The sequence below is a fragment of the Alligator sinensis genome, unplaced genomic scaffold, assembly GCF_000455745.1.
Source record: "Alligator sinensis unplaced genomic scaffold, ASM45574v1 scaffold869_1, whole genome shotgun sequence".
In the NCBI taxonomy this organism is placed as follows: Eukaryota; Metazoa; Chordata; order Crocodylia; family Alligatoridae; genus Alligator; species Alligator sinensis.
In genome coordinates this window covers 33,721-45,505 of record NW_005842159.1, presented here as the reverse complement: position 1 = coordinate 45,505, position 11,785 = coordinate 33,721, and the positions used below count along the sequence as shown (strand labels likewise).

General features: G+C 37.5%; 1 protein-coding gene across 4 annotated transcripts in view; it reads left to right on the top strand.

Annotated features, from left to right (window-relative positions):
* The window catches only part of KPNA4 (karyopherin subunit alpha 4), a 72,852-nt gene that overhangs the window by 35,792 nt on the left and 25,275 nt on the right, over positions 1-11,785 (top strand). For 2 of the 4 annotated variants that reach the window (XM_025206518.1, XM_025206517.1), the window contains exons 16-18: positions 1,598-1,760; positions 2,922-3,016; positions 4,484-4,602. In XM_025206518.1, the coding sequence (XP_025062303.1) occupies positions 1,598-1,760; positions 2,922-3,016; positions 4,484-4,582 (357 nt within the window). In that variant the 3' untranslated portion in view covers positions 4,583-4,602. Of the gene's footprint in view, positions 1-1,597; positions 1,761-2,921; positions 3,017-4,483; positions 6,424-11,785 lie in introns of those variants that run through there. The other 2 variants (XM_025206516.1, XM_014520838.2) reach the window with 1 other exon arrangement.

Sequence of the window (11,785 nt, the reverse complement as noted above, 5' to 3'; positions counted from 1 at the left end):
AGGGCTACGCCTGGGGCGGGGGAGGGGGGCCTATGGTGGATTTTAGGGTGGCTGAAGCGGGGAGGTGCCCCAGCCCGCCCCATGCAGATCTGGGGGCATGCCCTCCCAGGGTGCATGCAGTGGTGGGAGCTGACCCCCACTCCCCATGGCTCTTAGCTGAGCAGCGCCTGTCCCAGTCCCACTCCCTCCCTCACCACAGCCTCAGCCTGTCCCCCCTCCTGTCCCTTTCCCCACCCCTTCCACCATGACAGACTTACCAGCCAGACATTCCTCTTCAAAGCTGCTGGACTGCATATCGGAATTCGGATTGGTATCGGCCAATATGCCTCCTTAAAAATCGGCATTGGCCCAAAAAACCTCTATCAGTGCACCCCTAGTGGCTGGAAGCTCTACAATGGTACAGTACTGAAGCGCTTCAAATACACGTTTGTTGGTGACCTGGGAATGTCAGTGGAGAATAACTTTGAGGGCGAAAAATGAAAGTGATGTTATAATACATTACAGTAACTTGCTTTAAAAAAAATCTGTTTCATATCTGATGGGACTCTTGAGCTGTAGGAGTCTGTATTTTCTTCTAAAAGAGAACAAAAATATGCTTGAAAATCCATGCTAGGAGGAGGATGATTTATTCACTGCTTTGTCATCTTTGTATGTGCATTCTGTAGAAATCACTGACAACCACACATACCAATAAAGCTGGGCACCAGTTGTCAAGTAGAAATAAAGTTTGGGTTTGCAAGGACACTGTAAACCAAGCCTGCTTCAGTGGGGTCAGGCTGAGACTACTTCTGGTCTTTGGGATCACAGCGCATATCTATACGAGATGTTTCCTGCAGTTTCCTAATTAGCTCTTCAGTAAATGTCTCCACATCTGCATGCTGTCAGAATGGAGTAAACTAATCAACTTTGCCACAGGCTAGTACTTGGCTAGCAAGTACTGTCCTGTGGCAGAATTATTTACTCCCCAGCAGTGTGCATGTAGATGCTGACGGGGCTGGCTTCAGCATGAGGGTGTTTCAGTTCAGGGGCTGCCTGCTGGCAAGCCCGACACTGGAGCACCGTCATGCCCCAGCCAGCCCCTCCACAGCATGTTGAACTGAGGGGGGAACAGCCCCAGGCTGCTGAGCTGACCTCTCAGGGCCCCTGCCAGCCTGGACTGTTCTGACCCAGCTCAGCATGCTTTGGTCCTGGGTACAGGTTCAAATGCAACGCCTGGGAGCAATACGCTCCAGCATGATATACACCACAGTTTATTGCTATGAATTAATAGTACATGTAGATGGTGCCTGCAACATACTAAATTACAGCAGTTAGTGGCTTTTCATTGTGTAATCTGAATTTAGAATGTATTTTCAAAGCATAAAATGGATACATGGGACTGAATTTTTACACGTTTTAAAGTGCTTTAAAACATTCTTAAGGTTTAGATGTTAAGGGGCAAGGTATCAACTCTAGCTCTTAGTCATCTTCATGAAAAGTGGTGGTGGCTTGTGGGTTTTTTCTTTTCTATTTCCTTATTCAGTAACTCTTCCCCTTTTTCTTGCTTTTGCACATGGTTTAATTAAATATTTTTAATTTACATGTTGCTCTCTTCTAGGTGGCATACTTAATTCAACAAAATGTAATTCCTCCTTTTTGCAACTTGCTAACAGTAAAAGATGCTCAAGTTGTACAAGTGGTGCTGGATGGACTAAGTAATATATTAAAAATGGCTGAAGATGAAGCAGAAACCATAGCCAACCTTATAGAAGAGTGTGGAGGTATGATGTAAATTATTTCACACTACAGCTTACTGCAACTGCAAACATAATGAACGGTGAAGCCCATTTACTACCTGTTTCGAAATAGTCGTTTGTTGCATATCTTTCTTATGCCAGTTTCACTTTGTACTGCTTTGAGAGAATCTTGATACAAACGTGTCTGTCTGAGGAAACCTTTATATAACCCAATACAATATATAAGAAATCCAGTCATGCTAGTGAAGTATCCCAACTTCAAGTTATTTTGCCATAGTTTACAAAGTAGTACATTGCTGTGTCTGTCCTTTTCCTTAAGTTGTAAATGTAATGAGATTTTTTTTATCAAATTATTTCAGATACATTTTTAAATAAAATTATTAATAGTGTTGCCTTGAAAATATGGCTAAATTTTAAATTTTGTGAAATAGCTGCCAATCCAAAAATATGGCTAAATTTTAAATTTTGTGAAATAGCTGCCAATCCACTGGAATTCTCCTTTTAGGAAAAGGAACTATTTTAATGTTTAAATGATCACTACAAGTTCTCAGGGAAACACCTTTCTTGCACATTACTTGAGATGAGGGTGGTGCTTTTGGAGATCAGGAAATTTAAAAAGGACAAAGGATTTAAAATGTAAGTGAATTGTGTTTAGGAGAGGAGCATCAGAAAATTGAGGTGCTTTAGTGACTGAAGAATCTGACCCAAGTGAGAACTTCCTGCTATACTTTCCTGGTTGCTGTGCTTTTGTCTCCTTGACTGGGAGGTACATGCTACTTATTCCACATGGCTGCATTATAGTGTAGCTGTCTTAAAGCCTGAGGCACTAATACTGCAATGATGATTACTTTATTTTCCCCAAACTGCTGAACACTTTTTTTTTTTTTATGGTTGGAGAATCCCAAGTGAATTATTATGCTGTAAAAAAAACCAAACCAAACCAGAATAAGCATCCATGCATGGAGTTAATCAGCATTAGCTGCATGTATAGATAAACCTAAACATGTTGCATTCTAATTCTACTGTTAGTGTCCCCAGAACTTTTTTAACTATACAAGAATTGGCTAACATGGGGATAGTTAAGTTAACCTACCACCTGTCTTCTCACCTCACCCATTAAATTTAAGTGTCAGATCTAATGTTTTAACCTTCTGATTGATTCCTTCTCTTAAATATTTCCTACAGGGTTGGAGAAAATTGAACAGCTACAGAATCATGAAAATGAAGACATCTACAAACTTGCTTATGAGATCATTGATCAGTTCTTCTCTTCAGATGATGTAAGTGTGTAGTAGTTTTGTCGCATTTAACTTTATTTATCAAAATGCCTCGAGACTTTACACTGGTTAAATCTGTTTCTAGCATTTACTGTGATGATTATATTTGATCGATAGTGTCAGTAGGTAGATTTGTGCATATTTGTTCAGTTTTGAGGTGGTTTGAGCAAATATGCTTTAAATAAAATGTCTTGCTGAAACTAATTTTTCTGTTTTTGATAGCTGGGAGACATAGGTACACAGGAAAACTTTTAAGTAAGCCATGCTTACCTCATTGCATCAGCCCTTCTAAGTTGAATGAGTTATAGTTTAGAAAGAGGCTTCTTTTTAAGAGAAATATTTGATACATAACTAGGATGAGAACCATTGCACCAACATTATTTAGCCTAAGTTCCTCTGATCTTCAGAAGTAATTTTTTTTTTTTTGCAGCTAGATTGTGCCAGTCTCACATTTTATTAGGTTTCCAGGTGCATTGAGTAGCAAGTGGTGATGTTGCAATGCATTGAAGTCCTGAGCATCGATTCATAGATATCTGACAGTGAGCTTAAGTGCCTTAGCAGCTCTTCTTTCCTACATGGCTGTATCTCAGAATATTTTAGTCTAAATCAGTAGTTTTCAACCTATGGTCCCACAGACCCCTGGGGGTCTGTAGACATTGTCTAAGGGGTCTGTGAAAGATGACTATGATCAATCAAAAGTATGTGAATACCCATGCTTACAGTTCAAAGGGGTCTGCACCTCCATCTGAAATTTTTTAGGGGTCTGCAAATGAAAAAGGTTGAAAACCACTAATCTAAATACATAACACGTAAATGTGCTTTTTCAAAGTAATTTGCTATTTTTAAAGTTCAAAGAGAAGTTTGTCCTGTCCCCCTCAAAAAAATTAAATGTGATCGCTGCTACAATCCTATCAATTTTGCAACATTAGTAAGGTAACTCTTCCTTGGTAGCTAGTAATCATCAAAAACAAATTGCAAACTGATGTACACTTCCCACATCAGAAGTGCAGTGCTGCTGTGGTGTATTTCTTGAGAGGTATAAGAAGCCTGTGTGGCAGTTCAGATCCTGGAGTACTTTTCACAAGTTAGGAGTTAGTCCTGGTATTGGGGTATTTTAGGTAATTGCTGCTTGTGTTATCAATGTTACCCCTACAGTTTCAAGAGATCTTCTGTTCCTGCCTTGGTGATTTAGTGCTCTGTTAAACAGCTGCCACACTTCACCCTATCCACTGTATAGTCTGTAATAGTGTGCAAGGTTTATAAATACAAGGTGTTACTGACTATAGATTCTATGGTCAGGCTGCCACAAATGAGCCAAAACCTGTCTCTCTCAATCACTATTTATACGAAGCTGTGGATTTTTTTAAACACTAGATCCTGGTGACTGTCTGGTACAAAATGATAGACATGTTAATTTGTCATGTTTAGCCTTTCTGTACTCATTCTAAATGCTTCTTTGTTCTGTTACAGATTGATGAAGATCCTAGCCTTGTTCCAGAGGCAATACAAGGTGGAACATTTGGTTTCAATTCATCTACCAATGTACCAGCAGAAGGGTTCCAGTTTTAGAGTGATGACTTGGAAGTTAGGTACAATGCAGCACTGAATAAAAAATGGTTTGATCCATCAATCTTGGCTCATGGGATCCGCTGCTGCATTAAATCGGGAAAGAAAATGTGAAGATTTCATTTGGAATCACAGAAAAGCCCAAATGAAGTCAAGATGGCGAGTGGGTGCGAGTGAGAATGAGTGGCAAAATGTAATGAAAAACTTCACACTGAATGCTTATTTAGATTGTTCAAAGAAAAAGGGCTACAGGTCAAAGATCTTCAGTGCCTGAGAAGGAACAATGACTTATTAGAGCAATTTGGGGGGGAAATGCAGTACTATCATCATCAAGCATAAAAGAGAATAGGATGCCCATATAAGTCCAAGGAGAATGAGCCCAGGCCTTGCTATGAAGCACCGTGTGAATGGACAACATTGAATGAATGTCTGGACTCGATGCTGTGGAACCAGGCTCTTGTTTCAAATCTAGGGCTCTTCAGTCATGAAGCAGACTCCTAGTCCTGGAGTGGCGTGTGTACGAGAGTATGGTTGTGATGCTGTATGTGAACGCATGCAAGCTTGATTCGCCTTCAGGGGGCTGATAATAAACCTAGTAAATCATCAAAATGAGTTCATAAGTGTTAACTTACACTGGACACAAAAACAAAGACCGGTTTAGCAGCAGACTCTAGTTTACTCCTGCAGCCTGTGGTTTTTTTTTTTTTTGTTTTTTGTTTTTTTCTTTTCCCTTTTTAATTTTTCTTTTAGTTATTTTTAATTTTTTTCCTGTATGGCTTATTAGTTGTTTGTAAAGTCAGAATTTTCAGGAAGGCTTCCCTGTGCATTTGCACCAGATGAATGTTTGATGTTATGAAAAAGCTTTCCATATCATCAAAACTAATTTGTGTAGATTTTTGCATGGAAAAAAATCATACTTTTCCCCTCAAATAGACTGTGTTGCAGTACACAAGTTGCCATAATAGTAGAAAACAGTAAAATGTGGTAATAAAATCATCATCCTTTTCATTTTCAAAGATAACATGAAGACCTTTGCATGTGGTAATCTACAAGCATAGCTCATTTTTAGATTTTGTTGAGTCCTGTAACCAAACGTTTCCGTTGTGGTAGAATACCGTGCTGTGTTTCAATGTTACTTGTTTTCAAACTTTGTTTTCTATGAAAATGATATGGAAACTTCTAAAATTTAAATTTGGTGCATATGTACTGCTGAATAAAGACCGAAGAGGTGTGAATAGATGTACAAATCAAATCATGGTTTGAACACCTTAATTAATATGCCTAATCTGTCCAATTGTTTTAGACTACTTTTTATCTTAGATGTAGGCAGCCATGAACAATCTATTTTGAGCCACTTTAGAGAGAAAACTTTGTATTTTTAAAACTTGCATAAAAGCATGCAAGTGTTTTTATGATTGGAAGAATGCCTCAGTTTTGAGGTTCTGCGTACTAAATTAAAAGTGACATTACAAATTTGTACGAAAAGGAAAACTCTTTATAAGGTGGCTCATTGTAGGAAATGCTGTGCCTTCCCCTTTGAGCACAAGTGTTGCATGAACAACAGTTTGCTATAATAAAACATACCAGGTTAGCCACCATTAGCATCTATATCTACCTTGTGTTTTAAAATTGACTGGTAATTCTGAAACACTGTAGAATGAATGGATAAAGATTATTTTGTGATCATAACTCTTTGTTGGACTAGAGTATTTTTGCAGCATTCCTTGTCATCAGAAACATGGTTAAAGTTTAAAACTAGAAGCAGCAGAAAACTAGCTTGTGAAATTTATCCAAGTAGAGAGCAGGCTAGGCTGTCTTGGGGAAATAAACATTAAAACATATAACAGTGTTGTATTTGCTGTGTCTTTTGTATAAGCTTATAACTTTTTTTATAAGTATTTGGGTACACAAGCAATTGGATTGTTTGGTTTAACAAATTGTTCTTAATCTAATTATTGACTCAGATAAAAGATGTATAGGGTGATATATGGGACAAAGAATGACTTAAAGCAGAAAATAGAAAATTATTCATGTAAGGTGCTTGAAAATAAGAATGCCTTTCTATGATTTTATTTTCCTGTTACTTTCTAATGTAAGACGTTTGGCAGTGAAATGAGAGATCTCTCTTGAAGGATGGGAATTCTAAAAAGATTGTGGGATTAATAGAGTTTAACCATCAGAATCGGTATGCATGCTGTAGTTTTACTTACCAAGGATATTGGGCTACCTCAGTGGTGTTCTTAAACTTTTAGACTCAAGGCACCCTTCAGAAAATGTCAACACTTATTTTTCCGTAACCAAAATACAAGTAAAACCTAATACAGCAATGCTGTTGCTGTGAAGAATTCAGACCACAACAGGTCAGAAGATTTTTGACACCATGGATTCCTATTGGAAATCTCTGGGTTTATCTTGCGGCTCATTTGGAACTGTTTGTATACCCAAGAGTGCTAATACTGAGCAGCATCCCGCAGCACCCCTAAATGGACTTCATTGCACCCTGATTGAGAATCACTCCAATGCTGCTGCATCTCTTAATTTTACACCTACCTTCACCTCTCTCAGCATCCTCCCCCTTTCCCTTTTGCATAAATTTAAATTACTTTATGCCTTTCTTTTTAGTAACCCTCTCTGCAGGTAAATTCATAGAATCTGAAGCAGGCTGTTGCCTACACATACAAAATCTTATGCCTTTCTGAATGAGTTAATCTTTTTAAGGTGCCACACTGCCCTGGCTTTTATGCGTAATATAATACAGCAATTTGTAATTGTTTTATCTTAACAAATTCTTGTATCTGAACAGCTTTTCAGTAGGTGCTTTCCAAAGGTGGTAGGTTGAGGTTGTACTGTATTTCTATGTCTAGCTACATATTCAGCTACAGAACTTTCCAGTTAATTTGGCTGTGGGTTTTTTTGCCATGGTAATTCTTTAAGAAAAGCATGCTTACTTTTAGGAAAAACTTTTTTAAAGTACAGGTATTCTTTTAAGAGTTGAGCTTATATGCAAGAATAGACTGGCTTGAATAGCTAGATACTTATTTTAAATTGCAAAGTTATGTAGTCTGTTACCAAAGTAAACAAAATAAAATCTCCCCTTCAAGTGTTGTGCAGTCCATTGTGCTTGATGCTAGAAATCAGAGCCTATTTGACTGGCATGGTGTTTTTTCTTTTTTTCATCTCCTTTACGTACTGTAATTTGGTCCAATTTTGTAAAACCTCTATTTTTTTTTTTTTTATTTGGGGAAAGTTTTAAAAAACAAACTACTGGCAAAAAAACATATATAGCCTGCTAAATTTCCTCTAATGGGGATTTCTTGACTGGTTGAGATTTGGTAAATGGCTAGTAAAAGCTATTTGGATTTCACCAGTATAACTTTGAGGCCTTTGAAAATAAGTTGGAAATCCTTGGCGTCAGTTAGATGTTGTTTGGCATATTCAGTTTTGGCCTATTGTTTCAGCCATCGTAAGGTGATGTCATCACCAGTGTGAAGAGCTTGAAGGCCACCAGATAGCATAGTAGAGTGACACAAGTCAACAATGTGGAACATGGTTTGAACTTGCCCACAAGGGCATTTGTTGTGAGGCACAATGACCCTGTCAGTTAGATGATATTTAACAAGGTGAAGTATAAGAAAGGGGCCTTTTATCTCTGGTAAGCACCTTGCTGATTATTTATTGTGTTTTTCCAAGCTAAGAGGTACCTACTGGTCCATGAACAACTTTTCACCTTGCTTGCACTTTATATTGAAACCCACTCAAAAGATCATCGTTAGCACTTCTGCAGTAGCAAGCAGTAGAGGTTTGTAAGTGAGTTTGGCCAAAGGGGGGGGGGGGGGGGGTGTGTGTGTGGGTGTGTGGGTGTGTGTGTGTGTGTGTGTGTGTGTGTGTGTGTGTGTGTGTGTGTGTGTGTGTGTGTGTGTGTGTGTTCTCAAGCATACTGATACCATGTATTGCATTCATCATTTCTTGAGCAAACCCGAAAAAAGCATGACTTTCCACTTCACAGCTGAGGGTACTTGAGTCGCAGAATAACTTACTCTAGTATTCTGTTATGTTAGTGGCAGATCTGGGAGTAGATTCCATGTTTTGCTCCAAAACCTTTGTCCTATTTGTTGGGCTATATAGTCTGTCTGGCCTAATGTTATAGTACTCTAACTATTCCTGTTATCTGTTCCTATTATCCGTAGGGATTGCCTGCAGCTAGATAATGTTAGTTGACACTGATCTTTCTACTTCTGAGGTTCTATATTTAAAAAAAAAAAAAAAAAAAAAAAAAAAAAAAAAAAAAAAAAAAAAAAAAAAAAAAAAAAAAAAAAAAAAAAAAAAAAAAGTAGGTTTTGTTTGCTGTGCTTTTAGCAGTTTCTGGTTAAATTGTCCAAAACTTTGCTCTTTGCACCTTCAACATTTTTGGAATTAACATTAACAGATTTATGTCCCAAAAGGCTGAGATTGATGTACTATATATCATAAATGTACCCCAGAGTATTCATGTGTAACTGCATACACAGGCAGCTGCTGCTTACATGCTAGGACCTTGACATAGGAGCAGTTTTGAGATTTTTGTCATATACATTAATATTTTAAGAATTTTACCAGGTGTACAAATTTATGTACGCCTGAGTGGGAGAAATGGCATAACCTAAACTAGCACCCACCACTTGGTAGATGCACTAGCAATTAAATCAAATTTTTAAAAGCCTATTGCCAAGAGACATGAATATGTCCTTCTGGTCTGAAAGGCAAGCATAAGTTCTACCTTTAAGACTGAGTTTTAGAAGTTCATGAATAAGTGGTATTTCCATTAAGAGGCCCTTATTCTATTAGAAAATGCCATTCATTTCTCAATAATTCCTATGATTTGCTTATTGTGCTGTTCCTTCTTGTGAAGGATAAGAGTGGTTTTTAATTATCAGCTTGTTTACAACGTGGTTTTGCTAGTTTCAGTAATATAAGTTTTTCTACCATTCCAAAGTTAGAGAATAAATTGAAAGTAAAAATTAAAATTAAGCAGATTATAATCAGGAGAATGAGTATATGTGCAGGCCTGTACTGTTGTGATTAGGTTACACTTCTGCCTACGCTGAAATGAGATGGGTCTACCTTGTGTCATGCAAGTGTGTCATTTCCATTGAGTTTAAAGAGCAATGGTGACTGGTGTCTACCAACACTTATTCTTTTGCATCTTAAAGAGTCCCAGTAAAGGTGCAACTAATGGAGGAGAAAGGAGTTGTTTTACAGATGTAATTAAAGTCACCTCCTGGAATTACATAAATTATTCTGGCTCATTTGCCAGTACAAGTTTTATCTAGAGAGGAGTTTGTACTAATACAGGATCAGTTGGGGGCAGGGGGTCATGCTCCTAACCAGTATAACTACACAGTCAAAATTTACTGTTTACCTGACCTCAGTTGAGCTAATTTAAAACCCAATTCAGGAAAGCTTGTTAAAATGTTTTTAAATTGCATATACTCTAGCAGGGCTTAAGCATGTGCTCTGCCAAATTTAGCCTCTTGAGAGATGAGATTTGGCTCTATGGGTGCATGTGATTTTAGTCTTGGAGAAGCAAACTTCTTATCCCATAAATTTAGTGAACTGAGATTCTTCTCTCCAGTTTCACAATGAAGTCAGGGACAAAACTCCCCTGCTTTTTAGATACTGGGGCTGTAGTTAAATTTGATAAAAATCCAAGCCCACTTACATTTTTTATGCGCCTATAAAATGTGTACCAGTATAGTACCAATAGATTAAGCTTCACCCCCCCCCCCCCCAATAAAATAAAATACAAATTAAGATAACCCAGGGGAAAAAAATGCATGTTGAACTGGACATGACAAAGTTGAAGATAAGTCTATTTTCTCATATTGCATGCAAAAATATCATATTAATCTAAATGGGTCAAGGAATATCCAAGAAGAAATGTCATGGCATATACTAAAACTTTTGGCTACATAAAATTAAATTTAATATTCCTTATACAGATATTGAAAATTCATATAGTAATTCTTGATTTATCTGTGATATTTTGAGATGAAAATTTACCTCCTGTATAAAGTTGTAAATTTTCCAAGATTCTTTAACATGGGGTGTATGTCTGCTGTATTCAGGTTACAAAGAAAAGCTCATAAGAGAAGAAATGCATATCTGTGAGCAACTTTTATTTTGCCCACATGCATCCAAATTGTGCATCAAATGGGGCAGAAATCCTATGGTCAGTATATTGCTATGTAATTAAAATTTTTCTCCAGGTTACTTTGTAAGGGTTGTAGCATTAAGGCCACATGAACACTTAAAACTGGCATTTTTCCTAACCTTGGAATCCTTAACTTTTTTGCAATTCAGAGTTGTTGTTTTTTAAATTTGTACTTTCCTAGCGTTTTGTTCATTGGGGGGGGGGGGGATGAAAGGAAATCGAAATTTGTATGTGCATGCCTTCCTCTCAAAATCATAAGGGCTTGAACCTTTTGTACAGTAGCACACACTGCTGTCACTTGAACTACCAAATTAAAAGCATTGACTCTGAACACCTTACAGAGTGTAAATGGACTGCTAAATCCAAAGAAATAGTTGAGGGATTGGCAGTCCATATATTTTCTTACTTCACCTGGAACTGGAAGAGTTCCTCATCATGTCTGCTCCAGAGAGGGGATAATCAGCCATGCTGTAGGGTTCTCACAGGAGGAGCACTGTACAGCTGTGCCCCACAAAACTGAAGTCTTTAATAGGTACCAAGTATTCCCAGCATATTGTGCTGCTGCTTTTCAGGAATGTGTCGTTTTCACTTAAATGTTTATATTTAGTTATTGGGAGGCTAACCAATTATTTCCAAAGGAACATTTAAAAAAAAAAAAAAAAGGAAATGGCAATGGCAATGTTTAGTAACTTGTAATTTAGAAAAACCTAAGCAGAATTTAATGGAACACATGCAAGGCATATATCTAACCTATGTCTTTTTTTGTTTTCAAAATTCTGCTGCAAACAATGGATTTGTCAAGAGTTTCTTTTAAAAAATTGCAAAAATATTATGTAATGGAAGCCAACATATTTACATGGCTAGCAGCTGTTCCTATAATAAACATACTACAGTTTTATCCAAAAAGATTGCATTTTCCTTCTTTCTCCTAGAATTAAAAATGTCTTAATATTAGCCCTTATCAAAATCCTGTAAGCTGCATAAACCATAGATGCATTTTTCTCTATTTGTGTTGC